General features: G+C 44.9%; 1 protein-coding gene across 1 annotated transcript in view; it reads left to right on the plus strand.

The window, feature by feature from the left end:
* SHC3 (SHC adaptor protein 3) overlaps window positions 1–19,936 on the plus strand; it is a 208,888-nt gene that overhangs the window by 122,449 nt on the left and 66,503 nt on the right. The window contains exons 6-7 of the mRNA XM_040420297.1: window positions 2,690–2,741; window positions 5,115–5,241. Of these exons, the coding sequence (XP_040276231.1) occupies window positions 2,690–2,741; window positions 5,115–5,241 (179 nt within the window). The remainder of the gene's footprint in view (window positions 1–2,689; window positions 2,742–5,114; window positions 5,242–19,936) is intronic.

A 19,936-nucleotide genomic window follows, 5' to 3' on the forward strand; every position in this document is an offset into this window, starting at 1 on the left:
AGTCCAATCAATGAGATGAGATTGGAGGTGTTGGTTACTGCTGCCCTGCCCTATAAAAAACACACACTAGTTCTGGGTTTTCTTTTCACAAGAAGCATTGCCTAATGTGAATGATGCCTCGCACAAAAGAGCTCTCAGAAGACCTACGATTAAGAATTGTTGACTTGCATAAAGTTGGAAAGGGTTAAAAAAGTATCTCCAAAAGCCTTGCTGTTCATCAGTCAACGGTAAGACAAATTGTCTATAAATGAGGAAAGTTCAGCACTGGTGTTACTCTCCCTAGGAGTGGCCGTCCTGTAAAGATGACTTCAAGAGCACAGCGCAGACTGCTCAATAAGGTGAAGAAGAATTCTAGAGTGTCAGCTAAAGACTTACAAAAGTCTCTGGCATATGCTAACATCCCTGTTAGCGAATCTACGATACGTAAAACACTAAACAAGAATGGATTTCATGGGAGGATACCACAGAGGAAGCCACTGCTGTCCAAAAAAAACATTGCTGCACGTTTACAGTTTGCGCAAGCGCACCTGGATGTTCCACAGCAGTACTGGCAAAATATTTTGTGGACAGATGAAACCAAAGTTGAGTTGTTCGGAAGAAACACACAGAACTATGTGTGGAGAAAAAGAGGCACAGCACACCAACATCAAAACCTCATCCCAACTGTGAAGTATGGTGGTGGGGGCATCATGGTTTGGGGCTGCTTTGCTGCTTCAGGGCCTGGACGAATTGCTATCATCGAAGGAAAAATAAATTCCCAAGTTTATCATGACATTTTGCAGGAGAACTTAAGGCCATCTGTCCACCAGCTGAAGCTCAACAGAAGATGGGAGTTGCAACAGGACAACGACCCAAAGCATAGAAGTAAATCAACAACAGAATGGCTTAAACAGAAGAAAATACACCTTCTGGAGTGGCCCAGTCAGAGTCCTGAGCTCAACCCGATTGAGATGCTGTGGCAGGACCTCAAGAAAGCGATTCCCACCAGACATCCCAAGAATATTGCTGAACTGAAACAGTTCTGTAAAGAGGAATAGTCAAGAATTACTCCTGACCGTTGTGCACGTCTGATCTGCAACTACAGGAAACGTTTGGTTGAAGTTATTGCTGCCAAAGGAGGTTCAACCAGTTATTAAATCCAAGGGTTCACATACTTTTTCCACCTACACTGTGAATGTTTACATGGTGTGTTCAATAAAAACATGGTAACATTTAATTCTTTGTGTGTTATTAGTTTAAGCAGACTGTGATTGTCTATTGTTGTGACTTAGATGAAGATCAGATCACATTTTATGACCAATTTGTGCGGAAATCCATATAATTCCAAAGGGTTCACATACTTTTTCTTGCAACTGTATAACATATGTTTTTTTTTCACCCCAGTAAGCAAAAAGCTGTATTTCTTGCCTAAATGTGACACTCGCTTATGCACGTCTAATCCCAGATGGGCACTATATGAAACAGATGGGTTTTTTTTCACCCCAGTAAGTAAAAAGCTGTATTTCTTGCCTAAATGTGACAGTCACTTATGCACGTCTAATCCCAGATGTGTAGTATATCAGAGGTTTTTTCACCCCAGTAAGGAAAAAGCCGTATTTGTGGCCTAAATGTGCCACTCACTTATGCACGTCTAATCCCAGGTGTGCAGTATATCAGAGGGTTTTTTCACCCCAGTAAGCAAAAAGCCGTATTTCTGGCCTAAATGTGACACTCACTTATGCACGTCTAATTCCAGATGTGCAATATATGAAACAGATGGGGTTTCTTCACCTCAGGAAGCAAAAAGCTGTATATACTGGCCTAAATGTGACACTCACTTATGCACGTCTAATCCTAGATATGCACTATATGAAACAGATGGTTTTTTTTCACCCCAGTAAGCAAAAAGCTGTATTTCTGGCCTAAATGTAACACTCACTTATGCACGTCTAATCCTAGATGTGCACTATATGAAAAAAAGGTTTTTTTAACCCCAGTAAGCAAAAAGCTGTATTTCTGGACTTGCAGACATGCAAATATCCTGTGCTGGTGCACTATCGTTGCATAAAATGGCTGCCGATTATGTATTGAGATTGACAAACTGAAGTAAAAAAAGTTTGTTTTCAGTGGTAGTTGGCTCAGGGCAGGCTTAAAAAAATGTGCACTGCACCCACAAAACACATTTGCTATAGATCGCTGAGTAAAAAAGCAGTTCTTCATAAGATTTTTCCCTGATCTCTCCCTCACAGCAGCTGCAGCCTATCCCTACACTAATCCGAGCAGAGTGACGGGCGGCGCTTCGTGACTCCAGCTTAAATAGAGGCTGGGTCACATGCTGCAGTTGTCCAATCACAGCCATGCCAATAGTAGGCATGGCTGTGATGGCCTTTTGGGGCAAGTAGTATGACGCTTGTTGATTGGCTGCTGTGCAGCCTTTCAAAAAGCGCCAAGAAAGCGCCGAACACCGAACCCGAAACCAAACTTTTACGTAAATGTTCGGTTCGGGTCCGGGTGCCGAAAAACCTAAAGTTCGGTACGCTCAACCTAAAGTTCGCTCAACTCTAACCACAGACTGTTCCATGTGCAGCAGTATGCATGTCACATGAAAGTGAAACATGAGATAAAAAACTGAAACATCAAATATAATCCAAAAGCTATCAAAAAAACAAACAAACAAAAAATCTATAACTCTTTGTTATTTGTCTACTAGGATGCTACAGACTATGTTGCTTATGTGGCAAAAGATCCTGTTAATCGTCGAGGTAAGATCTATAAAAGTTTATCTACGTTTATAAGGTTTATTAACTACTGTAAACCCTAAAATAATTTTTTTCCATTATACTGTACTTTCTTTTTTGTTTTCCATGCGATATAGGCACTTGAAATTCAGGTGGCTATAGCACTTTGCATTCTATTACATTGCTGTGTATGGGACACTCTCCCTGCGGCCGCACTGAGCGCTGTACAGGCAGGAGCTGCATAGCACATCGCTGCTCCTGTCTGTACCAGCACCGCTCTTCTATAGTCTGCTGTAGATATGCTATGTGAGGCTTTAGCAGAGTGGACACAGGCAGTGGAGCGATGTGCTATGCTGAGCTCCTGCCCTGCACTCGCTCGTCCCGCTCTGCTAAACCCTGCACCATGTAAGTCTTTAGCAGAGCAGAACGAGGGGGGCAGGAGCTCCATAGCACCTTGCTCCTCTGGCTGCACATGCTCTGCTAAAGCCTGGGATAGAACATCTGTGCCAGGCTTTAGGACAGCAGCGCTGGTACAGAAAGGAGCAGTGATGTGCTATGGAGCTCCCGCCTGTACAGCGCTTAGTGCGGCCATAGGGGAATCCACACTCCCATACACAACAGAGCAGTGTACGAGTATACAGGGAGTGCAGAATTATTAGGCAAGTTGTATTTTTGAGGATTAATTTTATTATTGAACAACAACCATGTTCTCAATGAACCCAAAAAACTCATTAATATCAAAGCTGAATATTTTTGGAAGTAGTTTTTAGTTTGTTTTTAGTTTTAGCTATTTTAGGGGGATATCTGTGTGTGCAGGTGACTATTACTGTGCATAATTATTAGGCAACTTAACAAAAAACAAATATATACCCATTTCAATTATTTATTTTTACCAGTGAAACCAATATAACATCTCAACATTCACAAATATACATTTCTGACATTCAAAAACAAAACAAAAACAAATCACTGACCAATATAGCCACCTTTCTTTGCAAGGACACTCAAAAGCCTGCCATCCATGGATTCTGTCAGTGAATTGATCTGTTCACCATCAACATTGCGTGCAGCAGCAACCACAGCCTCCCAGACACTGTTCAAAGAGGTGTACTGTTTTCCCTCCTTGTAAATCTCACATTTGATAAAGGACCACAGGTTCTCAATGGGGTTCAGATCAGGTGAACAAGGAGGCCATGTCATTAGATTTTCTTCTTTTATACCCTTTCTTGCCAGCCACGCTGTGGAGTACTTGGACGCGTGTGATGGAGCATTGTCCTGCATGAAAATCATGTTTTTCTTGAAGGATGCAGACTTCTTCCTGTACCACTGCTTGAAGAAGGTGTCTTCCAGAAACTGGCAGTAGGACTGGGAGTTGAGCTTGACTCCATCCTCAACCCGAAAAGGCCCCACAAGCTCATTTTTGATGATACCAGCCCAAACCAGTACTCCACCTCCACCTTGCTGACTGGAGCTCTCTGCCCTTTACCAATCCAGCCACGGGCCCATCCATCTGGCCCATCAAGACTCACTCTCATTTCATCAGTCCATAAAACCTTAGAAAAATCAGTCTTGACGTTTCAGCTTGTGTGTCTTGTTCAGTGGTGGTCGTCTTTCAGCCTTTCTTACCTTGGCCATGTCTCTGAGTATTGCACACCTTGTGCTTTTGGGCACTCCAGTGATGTTGCAGCTCTGAAATATGGCCAAACTGGTGGCAAGTGGCATCTTGGCAGCTGCACGCTTGACTTTTCTCAGTTCATGGGCAGTTATTTTGCGCCTTGGTTTTTCCACACGCTTCTTGCGACCCTGTTGACTATTTTGAATGAAACGCTTGATTGTTCGATGATCACGCTTCAGAAGCTTTGCAATTTTAAGAGTGCTGCATCCCTCTGCAAGATATCTCACTATTTTTGACTTTTCTGAGCCTGTCAAGTCCTTCTTTTGACCCATTTTGCCAAAGGAAAGGAAGTTGCCTAATAATTATGCACACCTAATATAGGGTGTTGATGTCATTAGACCACACCCCTTCTCATTACAGAGATGCACATCCCCTAATATGCTTAATTGGTAGTAGGCTTTCGAGCCTATACAGCTTGGAGTAAGACAACATGCATAAAGAGGATGATGTGGTCAAAATACTCATTTGCCTAATAATTCTGCACGCAGTGTACGGATTGCAAAGTGCTATAGGCATCTGAACTTCAAGTATCTATATCGTATGGAAAACAAAAAAATAAATAAATAAAGTACATTAGAAACATTCATTTTAGGGCATTTACAGTAGGTTTAATAAAATGTATTTAGAAGTTTAGGTACACTTTAAGATAAATTGACGCTAGTGTTGATATTAGAGGGTTAGCACATACATGCTTATTAATATATGACTTCATTTTTCCCCAGCTTGTCACATTCTGGAATGTAGTGATGGACTGGCTCAAGATGTCATCAGCACTATAGGCCAAGCATTTGAACTCCGATTCAAACAATATTTGCAGTGCCCTTCTAAGATGCCTGCATTTCCTGACAGGTAATTTTAAAGGGGATATTCTATACATTTCTTCAAACTTTTTAGAAGGTGAACATATTCTTGCTTTATTCAAAATACTGTATGCTGTACAACGTGTTTTGGGGATTACACTTCCGCTTCATCACATATATATTTTTTAGATATTATTGATCTGAATCATTGATTTGAAATCATCTTCTAATATTTAAAGCTGAGTGTATGTATGTATGTATGTATGTATGTCTGCTAAATGAATACGCACAATCACATTTACAATCACAAAATTTGGCACACAGGTACATAAGGTGTCCGGGAAGGTTTTAGAGCAGGTCTCCGCTCTCTAGGACGTACTGTTCCTGAGATATTCCCAAAAAATGCATTAGGCTACGTCTACACGACGACATTTGTCGCGCGACAATAAGTTGCGCGACAGATAGGGCACAACTACACTGCAACATTTGTAGCGCAACATTTTGTTGCACTAATGTCGCGCGACAATTTTTATAATGGCAGTCTATGGTGTCGCACTGCAACATGCAACAGTCGCAGAAAAATCCATCTCAAATGGATTTTCTGCGACTGTTGCGTCACAGTCGCAGCATGTTGCATGTTGCAGTGCGACACCCTAGACTGCCATTATAAAAATTGTCGCGCGACATTAGGGCAACAAAATGTTGCGCGACAAATGTCGTCGTGTAGACGTAGCCTAAGCCAACAGAAGCTTGGTCACATGACCCTTGTCAGCCAATAGAAGCTCGAAGGCCGTTAGTCTCCACATACACAGTTTTACTCCAGGTTTCCATAACAACCCATTCATTTATCTTCACTGCTGTAGGTGAGCTTTAAAGGAAATCTGTCACCAGGATAATCGCTATTGAAGTAAAGCCATGGCCTAATAGCACTTAGTACCTTATTTCAAGGTGTGCCTTTGTTCCAGCAATAGATGTTTTATCCTCTGACAAAATCCAGTTTATTTGGTATGCAAATGAGCCAGTAAGGTGCCCAGAGGGGCTTCACTCTTGCAGGAAGGAACCCAGACATGCCCCCTGCCACAATGTGTCCACCCTCAAAAGATGAACTTAAAACCCCGCCCCCAGGTCCCGCTAAGCCCCGCCCCTGATCTGGTTAGGCCACGCCCCTTCAGACTCCTCAGTCGGCGGGGATTGAAAAAATGAAGGTAAAAATCAACTTCTATCAGCTGCAGGGGTGGGAGGGAGGGTGACTTTCTCCCTGCAGCTCACACTCAAACAGCACAGTGCTGCTGTCTTAGAGTGAGCTGTTCAAAAGGACACGCCCCAGATCCAGTTAGGCCATGCCCCCTTCCACTCCTCAGCCGACAGGGATTGAAAAAATGAAGTTAAAAATAAACTTCTGTCAGCTGCAGGGGTGGGAGGGATGGTGACTTTCCTCCTGCAGCTCACTCTCAGACAGCACAGTGCTGCTGTTTGAGAGTGAGCTGTTCAAAAGGACATCCTTGTGTCCATCCAGTCCCTGCGCCAGATGGAGGACAGGGAGTCTTAAAGTCAGAATATCTGGGCTAAAACTGGACCTCTGGCCACCCTAGGAGCAGGCTGTGGTGGATGTTACAGTTAAGGGGATGGTCCGCTATGGAGGTCAGTGTTAAGGGGCAGATTTCTATAAAAGCCACTGTTAAGGGGGCGGGCCCCTGTGGAGGTCACTGTCAAGGGGGTGGGTTGCTGTGAAACTCACGGGTAAAGGGGAAGGCTGCTTTAAAGGTCAAAGTTAAGGGGGTGGGCTGCTGTGGAGGTCCAATTTTAAGGGATGGGGCACTGTGGGGGGGTGAGTGTTAAGGAGTGGGGGGCTGTGGAGGTTATGTTAAGGGGACGGGGTGCTGTAGATTTGTTGATATCTTTTAACAACACACACAAACTTTAAATGAAATAGATTAAATATACCTGAGCAAAGCCGGGTCCTTCAGCTATTTTCTTATATTAATCTTTTTATTATATCTAATGCCCCTATACGTCCTTGTAGTGTCCAGTTGCCATGGGTAATATACCATGTGACTGGCCCTATGTCACATGACCATCTCTCCTTTTGATATCTAAGTGTACCCAGCCTAACACAAATGTATGAAGCAGCAGACCATGTGACCAGCTTTGGGTCAGGTGACATGTCACATGACTGCTCTCCTCCAGGAAACTAGAGTCTTCTCATCTTAATACTAGTATATAAAGCAGTGGCCCCTTCAGTTACATTATTTGGCTTGCAAAGTCACATAACATGACACATGATACATGTGGGTTTTTTTTCCATCTCTGTTTGATATCTTACATAAATTTTAAACAAAAGAAGTTTGTGTGGTATTAAAATGATGTGCTTTTGTAAAGCAATTAATATTGGGGTGATTATTTTTTACAATTGCTCTGTGGTGGGTGGTCTCAAACAGACTTTTTTTTAGGTGTATATATATATATATATATATATATTATATATATATATATATTATGTTTGTTGGGACATGTGATATATATATATATATATATATATATATATATGTATTGTACCTGATGAAGGGGAAATGTAAACCCTGAAACGCGTTGTACTATTTTGAATGAAGCAAGAATATCTTCATCTTCTAAGAAGCTGGAAGTGGTCCTTCGCGACATGGCAGGGTCCCCGCAAATCAGCTGTTGAAGATGCAGAGTTTGTGAAAGCCCTGAGCATTTTTTTAAATTATTGCATTGTACTCATTTTGAGCTAAAAATCATTTTTAAATTGGTCTTTAAAAAATATGGAGCCCTTTTTTCTGTACAGCCTTTTGTTTCTCTAGTAGCAGGATATAAATTTTCTCTCTTTTCCGTCAGCCAGTTTACCTGACAGGCTCCTTATCTATGACGTTAAAAATACTCATTATAGCTCAGTTCTTATGACCTGTTTATGACCTTTTAGTAAATTACAGATTAGATGACACAGCTAGATAAACAGTTATCCCTTTGTCACAATATTTAAAAAAAAGACTGATTGAAAAAAAGATTTTTAGCCCAAAATGAGTAAAATGCAATCATAAAAAAATTGCCTTCAATGGTGTTCATATCCTTTAAGGCTCAAGCAGGCAGCTGTAATATGGCTCTGCTTTGTATGAAACCGAAATAAGGCTGAGTATAAGCGTATGTATTTTTGTGTGCCTTCATATGGAAGCGTGCAAAGTTTTTTTTACTTCTTGGCCATTTGGCAAAAATTGAGTGTAGTATCTGCTCTTTTCAGTGGTTAGAGTTTTAGCAAGTACAATGCACAAGGAGTGGAAGCTTGTGTATGCAGGTTAACTGATAGGTACTTGTAGGTGGCCTAGACTCTTTAGATCGAAGCCATGAGCTGATTTGTTTGAAAGCCCAAGATACAAAAGTGCTCCAGGAGTGGTGACCATGAGGCGCCTAAACTAACTAAGATGACAACAAATGTCCAGGCCATAACGGCACACATTCACTTTTATTTCACTATGTGTTCACTTTCCACATTTGTTTGTCTCGTGGATCTTTCAGGATGCAGTGCCCAGGTCTAGAGGGTGTGTGCCCTTAGGATCTTCACCCTCTGCAACCCATTGGTCCCCTTCTCCGGAACCTAAACCTCAACTGGTGCTCCTGGCGAACACTTGGTGTGACAGTCCAGGTGGAAGCCGCAGCTTGACCGGGCTCTTCCTAAGCTTTGGTGTAGGATGGCTACCTTTCTCTGAATAACAAACAGAAAAAATGGCATGGTGTTAAACAGGCGGGAAGTGCTCAAACCCATATGCAGTTGTGCATATATACAGGGGAGCAAATCCTGCACTTGTGGCCAGTTGCTAATGGCGATCCCCAGCAAAAATACATACAGTGGAGGATGCACGCAGCAGACCACAAGTACCACAATAGACATCCTACACAAGATAGCAATTATGTGGATGTGATAACCAATATAACAATATAATAATATTTGCAAAGACAGGTGCACTCTGCGGTCTTACTAAACCCTCATACTGATGTTAAAATTGAGAGATTAGCCAACATATCCTTTGCAAATATTATTATACCTTTCTCTGACCCTTGTAGGGCCTTCAGGCTCTGAGAAATGGGGATTGGTTTATGGGGGCTCCTCTCTTACAGATAGGACTTGCTATAGACTGCACGTTTTTGTGCAGCACGCTGCACTTTTTTGCACTTGAGTGAAGAAAGTCACGATCTTGGTCTGTCAAAAAAGAAGGATAAAGAGCAGAGGAAAATGTAATGTATATAAGAAACCTAACAATATTTATATTGCATGTATATTGCAATAATACTTAATTTGAATTTCCCTATTCATTGCAGAGTAATTCTTTGTTGGATAACCCTTTTAAAGCACAGAATATACATTTCCATTGTGCCTTTGGCAGCATTTTGAATCATTTTACACATTTACAGTGTTCATCACTCTAAGGCCTCATTTACACGACCATAAAGGCTCCGTGTCCATATCGAGGACCGCAAACCGCGGGTCCGCAATCTACGGACACCAGCCATGTGCACTCCGTGGCGTGGATCCATTGACTTGAATGGGTCCTCAATCCGCAAGATACAACTGAAGATAGGACATATCCTATCTTTTGCGGAACAGAGGCACAATGGAAGCACTACAATGCGCTTCTGTGGGCTTTTGGGCATTCAAGTCAATGGGTCAAGTGAATGGGTCCACATCTGCACCACAGAGTGCACACGGCTATTTGCGGTCTGCAGCACGGAGCCCTTACGTTCGTCTGAGTGAGCCCTTAAAGGGGTATTTCAGGTATGTAACAACATTTTTGAAAAACAGCTTCTATTTACCTTGCAATCCATTTGTCTAGCTCCTGTGTGAGCCTGCAGCACACTGAGAGTATCATGGGTTTTTATCTTCCCTCACAAAACTACAATCCCCACAATCCCTAGTTTTCCTGCTGTGAGTGTTGATGTTTACTGATTGGCTGCCTGATATTCAGTCCAGTCACGCCCCCTCTACTCAGTAATCACCAGCACACTAACACACCCTTTGTTTCACAAGACATTTATCTAGAGAATTGATAGCAACATACTGAGCATGCTCGACCTAACAAAGGCTCAAAACTACAGGTCGATGCCATGGTAATGCAGAAGGAAATGCTTCCAGAAGGCTTCCGCCGCAGTCTTGGCTGTCACGTCCTTCACAGGCACTGCTACAACAAACTTAGTGAAGTGATCAATAATGGTCATGGCATAAGTATAACCTGAGCGACTTGGCTCCAACTTCACATGATCAATGGCAACAAGCTCCAGGGGAGCCTTACTCACGATAGGATGGAGAGGCGCTCTCTGGTCATGGCGTTCACTTCTCCCGACGGCACAGGCAGTACATTCCCGGCACCATTTTTCAATGTCTTCTCTTATCCCAATCCAATAGAACCTTCTGCGAATGGTGGCCTCAGTTTTCTGCACACCGAAATGTCCAGACCGGTTGTGATACATCTCTGGCGTCTTGACGTGGTATGAGGATCTGGTACACCCTATCGCAGGACACTGGATCCAGGCTCCTTCTTAGCAACAGGCCTTTTTGAAGGAAGAGTTGGTGGCGATGTCTCCACAATTTCAATAGTTCTGGGTCTGCGCTCTTCTTGCAGACTCTCTCAGGAGTTCTTCCACTAGTAAGGAAGTCGAGCAGTTCACCGAGGACTCTACTTTCTGACTGGAGCTTAATCTACCTTTCTTGTTCGCCTCTGGACTCAAGATTAATCAGTGGAGAGGGATCAGCAGCCGAGTTATTTTCAGTGTGAACATTATCTTGCTGAGCAAACTTGTTGTAAAACGCCGGCATCTCCAACTCTTCCCAGGCATCTTTTGGTTCATCTGTAGTGGGAAGCCGAGACAGGGCATCAGCATTATTATTTGAGCGGCCTGCCCGGTATTTCACAGCAAAGTCATAGTTGGCAAGGCGGAAGGCCCATCTTTGTTCCAGAGCCCCTAACTTGGCTGTATTCAGGTGCGCCAGGGGATTGTTGTCAGTGAAGGCGACAAACGGAGTGGCAGCAAGGTAGTCCTTGAATTTTTCAGTCACAGCCCACACTATAGCAGGGAACTCCAGCTTGAAGGAACTATAATTCTGATTGTTTTTCTAAGCTCCCCTCAGGGATCTGCTGGCGTAGGCAATCACCCTCTCTTTGTTGTCTTGCACCTGAGCCAACACGGCTCCCAGGCCTCTTTTACTGGCATCCGTATAGAGGTGAAACGGCTTCTGGGTAACCTAGGACAGGGGGTTCAGTCAGCTTCTTCTTTAGGAGCTGGAAGGCAATCTCCCGTTCTTCATTCCATTCAACAGGGATAGGAGTCTTTGGACTCTTTTTGGGATGCCCCCTTAGGAGTTCCTGGATCGGATCCGCAATCTGTGCAAAATGCAGGATGAAGCGTCTGTAATATCCTGCAAAGCTGAGGAAACTTCTCACCTCCTTCATGGTGGTAGGAGTAGGCCAATTACGGACAGCAGCAAGTTTATCAGGATCAGGCTGGACTCCTATTGCACTAACAACGTGTCCCAGATACTTTACCGCTGGTTTCAGCAGATGGCACTTGGACGGCTTGATTTTAAGGCCATATTTAACGAGGACTTGAAACACTTCAGCCAGATGTTTTAAATTATCCTCGTATGTCTTGGAGTAGATAATGACGTCATCCAAGTATAGCAATACAGTCTCAAAGTTCTTATGGTCTAAACAACGCTCCATCAACCGCTGGAATGTCCCTGGAGCATTACACAGTCCGAAAGGCATGTAGTTAAATTCAAACAGGCCCATAGGCGTAGTGAAAGCGGTCTTTTCCCGGTCTTCCGGGGCCATAGGTACCTGCCAGTATCCACTGGTTAAGTCCAGAGTCGAGAAGTAGGCTGATGACCCCAGGGCAGTCAAAGACTCTTCAATGCGTGGCAACGGATAAGCGTATTTGTGGGTGATTTGATTCATTTTTCTATAGTCCACACAGAATCTAATGCTACCATCTTTTTTACGAACAAGAACTAGGGGCGCAGCCCAGGGACTATGACTGTCCCGGATTATATTAGAGTCCTTCATTTCCTGTATCATCTCTTTTACGGACTGATAGGTAGTAGGTGGTATGGGTCTGTATCTCTCCTTGATAGGAGGATGATAGCCAGTGGGTATGGTGTGTTTGATTACACTGACCTCTCCATAGTCTGTGGAGTGCTTGCTAAAGGCCTGGTGGTGCTCCTTCACCAGATTCAGGACTCCCTCTATTTGATCCTTCGGGGTGGATTCGTTCCCCACATGAAGTTCCTCCCAACAGGATACTTAAGAGGTGCTGGCAGGGGCGCTGCTGCTCTGTGCAGTTTTAGACATTTCCGTGGCAGGCAGACGGATAACTGAGCAACAGGGCAGTGCTTAGAGAGAGCAACAGGGTGATCACTGAAATTAATCAAACGGACAGGCACTTTACCTTGAGATACGGTCACCAGGCTCTTGGCTGCTCGCACGAAGGGATGATTTTCAATCTGGATAGGCTCTACCAGGGCTTGATAGTCTTGGCCCTGGATCCCTAGTACAGCACGGCACCACAAAAGGATTTGGGAATTCGGTTGCAGGATCACCGGCCGGTTATCCCGGATCCGGGCAGTGCAAATTTCTCCTTTTCCATTCGCAAATTTTTGCTGAGCACACAGCACACTGATAGTCTTTTGAATGACTCTTTTAGAAGCAGGTGAAGCTGAAGGTATGGACTGGTTCAGGGCCTCAAGTACCTCGGAGTAACAATTTTTAAAGACATTAGTCCCTAAGATCACGGGGTGTCCCCCTTTATCTCCAGCTTGCATCACAATCACACCTTTCTGTGGTAAGGTGGCTTCTCCCACCTGAAGGGTAGGTTCCCAGTACCCATGGACTTTCACCGGCTTGCCGTTGCTAGCAATGATATCCAGCCAGGATTCCGGTGGCTGGGTGAGGAGACTTGAATCCCAGAATTTGTCAAAGGTGGGTCGTTGGATGGTGGTGACCTGAGACCCAGTATCCAGCAGGGCTTCAAAAGGTATCCCGTTGATGCATATGTTCATTTTCGGACGAGATCCCACGTATCTGGGCATCCAACTTGGATCCTTTGGACCTACTGTTCTACCTCCCGAGGGGCGGTCCTCGGCCTCGGTGGGGGCCCGTTTAACTGCCAACACGTTGTCTCAGTATGGCCATATTTTTTTACAATAGGTGCAGACAGGCTCTTTGCGATTCTTAGACCGGTAACTCGGTCACCCATCGGGTTCTTTGGGGTAGACCTCTTTATATGCAGGCAGGAGGAGCCTTTGAGGTAGGGGGCTTTCGTTTTCCAATAACAATGGTCTTTCCCATTCCTCTATTTTCCTGCACACCTTTTCCAGGCTCTTAGTGAGATGGTTAACTTGCTCCATTAACGCCGCCACCACATATGTTACTGGAGCCTGGGTGGCTTGACTGGCTCCGGACGTTTTCACATCAATAATTTTTGGCTGGCAGGCCTGAGGTTCAAGGGAGGCTGCTGGCCCTGTGGGCGGGTTTTGACCCAGGATACTGATGGCCAGCTCCTTAAAGTCCAAAAACGCACAATTGGGGTGTTGGGCCGACAGCATCCTCAGCTGGCCCTTTAAGTGTTCAGTGTTTACACCCGCAATGAACTGCTCTCTGAGTCCGGTCTTGGTCCTCAGCCTCCCGGGGGGTCCACCTGGACCACGGCCCTCAAGGTCTCTTTCAGGGACAAAGAAAAATCACGGAGTGACTCACTGGGCTGTTGCTTTCTGCTTAAAAATCGCATCTTAGGGGGGCGTGGCCTGAGAGCGCATGGAGTAGGTCGCACCGCACTGAGCTCCTGCAGACATCCTGATTTTAGAGTGGTAGCAACCCCTTATATCGCAGATCCTAGCCTACCTGGTGGTTGAGAGGAGACAGGAGAGTGTGGTGCTGATCTTTTGAGTCCCGATATGCCTAGAAAGTCCGGTAAAGGGCCGCGCTGTGACAGGCCAGAGGAGAGTCGGCATGGCGCCGAGGAAGAAGAGGGGCCGGCCTTACAGCCCAAGACGAGACAGACGGCTGCCGCAAAGCTGAGCAGGTTTGCTCGCACGGAGAGTGCTGGGGGAGACTGGGCTGAGGAGAAGGAGATGGACGCTCAGGTTTCCTCTGGACAAGAGGATGAATCCACCGACGGGGAGACCCTGGACGCGGTAAATTGGCCGCCATTAACCCCTGCACGGCCGGCAAAAGACACGGTAGGCCCTAAAGTTGTGGATGGAGCAGAGCCTACTCTAAAAGATATTATGGCCGCTGTGGCCAGTTGTAACAGCACACTGAAGGTGCTTACAGTACAGGTTGGCAGTCTGAGGTCAGACGTGTCTTTAATTAGGCATGACTTACATAAAATCACAGAACGCACCTCTGAATTGGAGAAGAGGGTGTCCACTATTGAGGACGTTATCCAGCCTTTGCAAATGGCGGCAAAATCATCTGCTAAAGATATAGCGGCGTTATACGCCAAAACAGATGACCTGGAGAACAGGTCCAGAAGGAATAACCTGCGGATTGTGGGTGTGCCAGAGAAGACGGAGGGGGATAATGCCACCGAATTTGTGGAAAAATGGCTGCACCAATTATTTCATGAAAAAGGTCTATCCTCATTATATGCGGTGGAGCGGGCGCACAGAGTCCCCATGCGGCCGCTTCCGCCTGGCAGACCTCCCCGTCCCATACTGGCGAAGATACTCCATTTTAAAGACCGGGACACTATCCTGCGACAATCTAGGGACAATGAGGAGATGGTCCTGAATGGGGTGAAAGTATCCATATTTCCGGATTATTCCAACGAAGTGCAGCGGAGGAGAAGTAGATTTATGGACATAAAGAAAAGGCTGAGAGCTCTACAAGTCCAGTACGCTATGCTGTTTCCTGCTAAACTGCGTGTGGTGGCATTGGGATCCACCAGATTTTTTGAAGATCCGGAGGAGGCGACGCAGTGGCTGGACGTCCACGAGCGACAATTGAGAAGTGGTGCCCTGGACACTTGAAGGAGGCAGATATACGTTTCTTATGTTCAAGTTATATATGCATTTACACTCTAGGATTGCTTTAAATGTTGCACCAGTTAGGGAGTGTATTATGTAATGCTACCAAATGGTAGTTCCTGAGGAGGGAGCAGGCGGTAATGATAGTAAAATGTATTTCTCAGTTGTGGGGAGGATTCTCTACCTGAGGAAAAGTGTTATAAATTGTTATGCTTATTGTAGGTTAAAGGGATGGTTGCTCTCGGATTGCCCTGTTTTAATGTGGGAAGTGGATACTGAGGGGAAAGGTATCCCCAGCTACAGTAACCTGAGTACGAGAGGGAGGGAGGGGGGTGGGGGGGTAGGGAAAAGGTTGGGGGGGAAGGTTAAGGTCTTGAACTATGAGCGAGTGTTATCTGAATGGGGTGTGAGATTCAAATATGGTTTAAAGTTTTACCATGTCACAGGCGATTAGAATCTTAAGCTGGAATGTGAGAGGGATGGCTGAAGCACGGAAAAGACAGTGTATTTTTCAGTATCTGGGGCGGTTTCAGCCGGCTATATGTTGTCTTCAGGAAACGCATTTGACAGGAGAAAATTTACACTGGATGAATAAAAATTGGGTGATCCATGCGTTACATTCAACTCATTCCTCTCATTCTAGAGGTGTAAGTATGATTGTGCATAGGAGTATCAGGTATGAACATATGCAGGAGTGTGTGGACGCTGAGGGCAGGTATGTGTGTGTGGTGTGTAAGGTGGATGGAATACAGATGGTGCTGGTGTCTGTGTATGTGCCTCCACCGTTTGCTTCCCCATTAATAAGAGAGATCATGGGCTTTGTGGCGGACTTCCCTGGGCTGCCGTGGCTGTTGGTTGGGGACTTTAATTGCACGATGAATGACTCCCTAGATAGATGCCGGGTGGAGGGAGCAGGTGGTTCACCGGGGAGTGCGGCTCTCAGGAATATTTTGGGTGAGGTAGGAGTACAAGATGTATGGAGATGGCGTAACCCGGATAAGCGTGAATATTCATGTAGATCCGCCACGCACCATTCACTATCGCGTATAGATCTGGCCCTTGTTAACGACATAATGCTACCACTAGTTAGGGATGTTGTTTATCATCCTCGGTCGTTGTCTGACCATTCTCTGGTGCAGATTGACTTGTGCCTGGGGGTGCTCAGACAGGGACCGAGGCTGTGGAAGTGTAATCCTCATTGGTTGAATGTGTTGGGTGACCTATCTGGGATTTCTATGGAAATTAAGGAATTTTTTGATATCAATACAGGGTCGGCTTCGATACCAGGTGTATGGGACGCCATGAAAGCATTTCTGAGGGGAGTTCTGATGAAAGAAATCAACAAACATAAATCCAGGACCAGAGAGGCGGATGTCAAGGCGCATGTACTAGTGGCCGAGGCTGAGAGAGAGTTTAGTAGATCCCCCACCATGGTTAGTAGTGAGGCGCTGGAGGTTGCTCAGGAGCAGCTGAGATGTCATCTGGTACAGGCCGCAGATAGAAAGAGAAGCTTTTACCGTCAGAGATCTTTTGAGGAAGGAGAGAAGGTGGGTCATTTGTTGTCAGTGGTCTCGCAGGCTCAGAGAGGCTCCTCTTGTATTCAGGAGTTGAGAGATGACAGGGGGAACAGTTGTCAGGACACAAAAGGAATATTAGGAATTTTAAAAAGCTTTTATGTATCTCTATATACTTCCACTGGATCTAGTTCTGATGAGGCCCTGAAGGATTTCCTAGAGGAGGCGCAGTTATCGGTGCTGTCAGAAGAAGATAGAGAGAGGCTAGAGGAGCCGATTACACTCGAGGAACTGGAAGCTGCACTTGGGGACATGGCAAGTGGTAAGGCCCCTGGAGCTGATGGTCTCCCAGTAGAGATATACAAAAAGCTACAGGGGATATTACTCCCTGAATTACTTAAGGTGTTTGAGCACTCATTGGAGGCAGGTTCGTTACCACATTCGATGCAGGAAGCTATAATTGTGGTTCTGCCTAAGCCTGGGAAGGATCCTAAAATACCGGATTCCTACAGGCCAATTTCACTTCTCACGGCTGATGTTAAGCTACTGGCGAAGGTGTTGGCGAACAGGCTGTCCAAGGTAATTCTGACCATAGTACATCCGGACCAGACGGGATTTATGCCAGGAAAATCGACGGCTATTAACCTTCGTAGGCTGTACACTAGTTTAAATATTCCGGCGGACAATAGTGGTGACAGGGCCTTGCTTGCGCTTGACGCCGCTAAGGCGTTTGATAGTGTGGAATGGAGGTATTTGTGGGGGGTCCTGAGAATTATGGGCTTTGGTGAACGGTTCATTCAGTGGGTACAGGTTCTGTATTCTAGCCCTAAGGCGAGAATTAGAGCCAATGGAGGATTATCAGACTGTTTTCCCCTCGCCAGGGGTTCCAGACAGGGATGCCCACTGTCGCCCTTATTGTTTGCTCTTGCAATAGAGCCGTTGGCGGCGCATATTCGCTTATCTACAAGTATAGAGGGGTTTAGATATGGTGAACTGCATAATAAAGTGGCTATGTACGCTGATGATACCCTACTTTTCTTGGGCGATACTGGTGCGTCCCTGGATGCGGCCATGGCATTGATTGACAGATTTGGTAGCTTTTCCGGACTACGGATAAACTGGCAGAAATCCTCTTTGATGCCAATTGACGGGCAAGCTCTGACAGGCAGACAAGTAGACAGTTTGGTGCCCTGGGTGGATAAATTTAAATATCTGGGATTACATATAACACCGAGACTAGCGGATTTTGAAGAACTAAATCTATCCCCTTTGCTAGCTACTTTTAGGCTTAAAGTGAGGTCATGGTGTAGGCTCTTTCTTTCGATGGTAGGTAGAGTTAACCTTTTAAAAATGGTTATGATGCCCCAACTGTTATATATACTGAATAATGCTCCAGTTTGGATCCCTCTGGATAGATTTAAGAAAATTCACTCTATATTTAGAGATCTTACTTGGAAGTATGGACAGGCTAGGATCAAACTGGAGACATTGCAGTATTCTAAGTCGGAAGGGGGCTTAGCTGTCCCTAACGCATGGATTTATTTTTTGGCTTCCCAATGTCAGCATTTTAAGGGATGGATTGATCTACAAGCACCGGATATGACTGGGAAGATATTGCAGCATTGGCTGGGCAGTCGTGACCTCATGGGCATTCTGGAAGGTTTAGGAATGCATGCAGGGAGGGAAAAACTTCCTCTGATTGAACTCATGAAAAAAGTTTGGGCAAAAGTGAAGCTGCTAAGAGGAGTGGGAGGTATTAGTGAACTTTCCCCTATTGGAAAGAACCACTTGTTGCCAGAACTATTGGCCATACCAGGACTTAGGAACTGGGAAACTTATGGAGTGACGAGAATTGGACAATTAATTAAGGATAAGACATGTAGGTCATTTCAAAACCTGCAGCAGGAATTTAATATCCCCAAGGAGTGGTTTTATAAATATCTTCAAATAAGACATGCCCTTGAGGTCACGATGCGGAAGGGATGTGAGATAGCTCAAATGGAGGTGGTCCATAAGCTTGTTCTTCCGTCGGGAGGGGGAAAAAGAGGGTTAATATCACAGGTGTACGCTCTTCTAATGGAAAAATTCTTAGAGGGATATCCGCTTTCAAGAATGAAAAAGTGGGAGGCTGATGTGGGGGATATGTCTAAGGATATGTGGGAAGATATTTTAGAAGCAGTCCCCAAGGTGTCTCTAAGTGAACAGGGCAAACTGTCCCAACTATTTATTATACACAGAGTGTACAAAACACCGGTGTTCCTGAAAAAGATAGGAGTAAGAGGTGATGACAAGTGCCCAAAGTGTATGGAAGATGGTGCAGATTTGTTACATATGTTGTGGTCTTGTCCAGTAGTTGGTAATTATTGGGAGGAAGTTGTAGAGATGATTAATAGTAAATTGACATTAAGAATTCAAAAAGATCCTAAGGTGTGTATTCTGGGGTATGTGTCTGAAATTGGAGGGAATGAACCGGTTAGGGTCGCTGTGGGGAGATTGCTATATGTGGCCAGGAAACTGATTGCTATGAGGTGGATCCAGGGAAGTCCGCCCACACTGAGTGAGTTTGAACGGAAGGTGCATGACATGCTGGTACTTGAAAAAGGGGTGTTTGTGAAGAGAGGGTGCCCTCAGAAGTTCGAAAAAATGTGGACTGAATGGTTATCTAATACCCACGTGGTTATATAGACATGTGATGGTCAAGACCAATGTTAGGGTTGGGGGGTTAGGGTAGGGTAAGGGGGGGAGGGAGTTTGGAAAGGTCAAGTTTTTGGTATTTTTTGCCCATAATATGTTTTAGCAAAGGTATATGTATTGTATGGATTCATGATAATACTGAGTGGTGATATACATATGAGTAATGTTGTTCACTGAATCCGCATTGTGGATAATGTAAAGAAAGAAAAAGTCAACGTATTGTATTATGTTATAATATGTATTTATTGTTTAATAAAAACGATTTGATTCAAAAAAAAAAAATCGCATCTTAACTTCCGACACCGTCCTGGCTTCAAACGTGGTGCCGAGGCGATCAAAGATCTGTCCCATATTATTTTTTTCGGAGCTGGTCCATGACATGACTTCCCTGCGGGCGGCCCCTTCTAACTGCGCTAAGAGGATCTCCATCTGTTGCTCCGCGGAGATAGAATAGGGCCGGAATAAGGCCATGATCTGGTCTTTGAGGTCTTTCAGTTTGTGGGCTT

Source organism: Bufo bufo, chromosome 2, assembly GCF_905171765.1.
Source record: "Bufo bufo chromosome 2, aBufBuf1.1, whole genome shotgun sequence".
Classification (NCBI taxonomy): domain Eukaryota; kingdom Metazoa; phylum Chordata; class Amphibia; order Anura; family Bufonidae; genus Bufo; species Bufo bufo.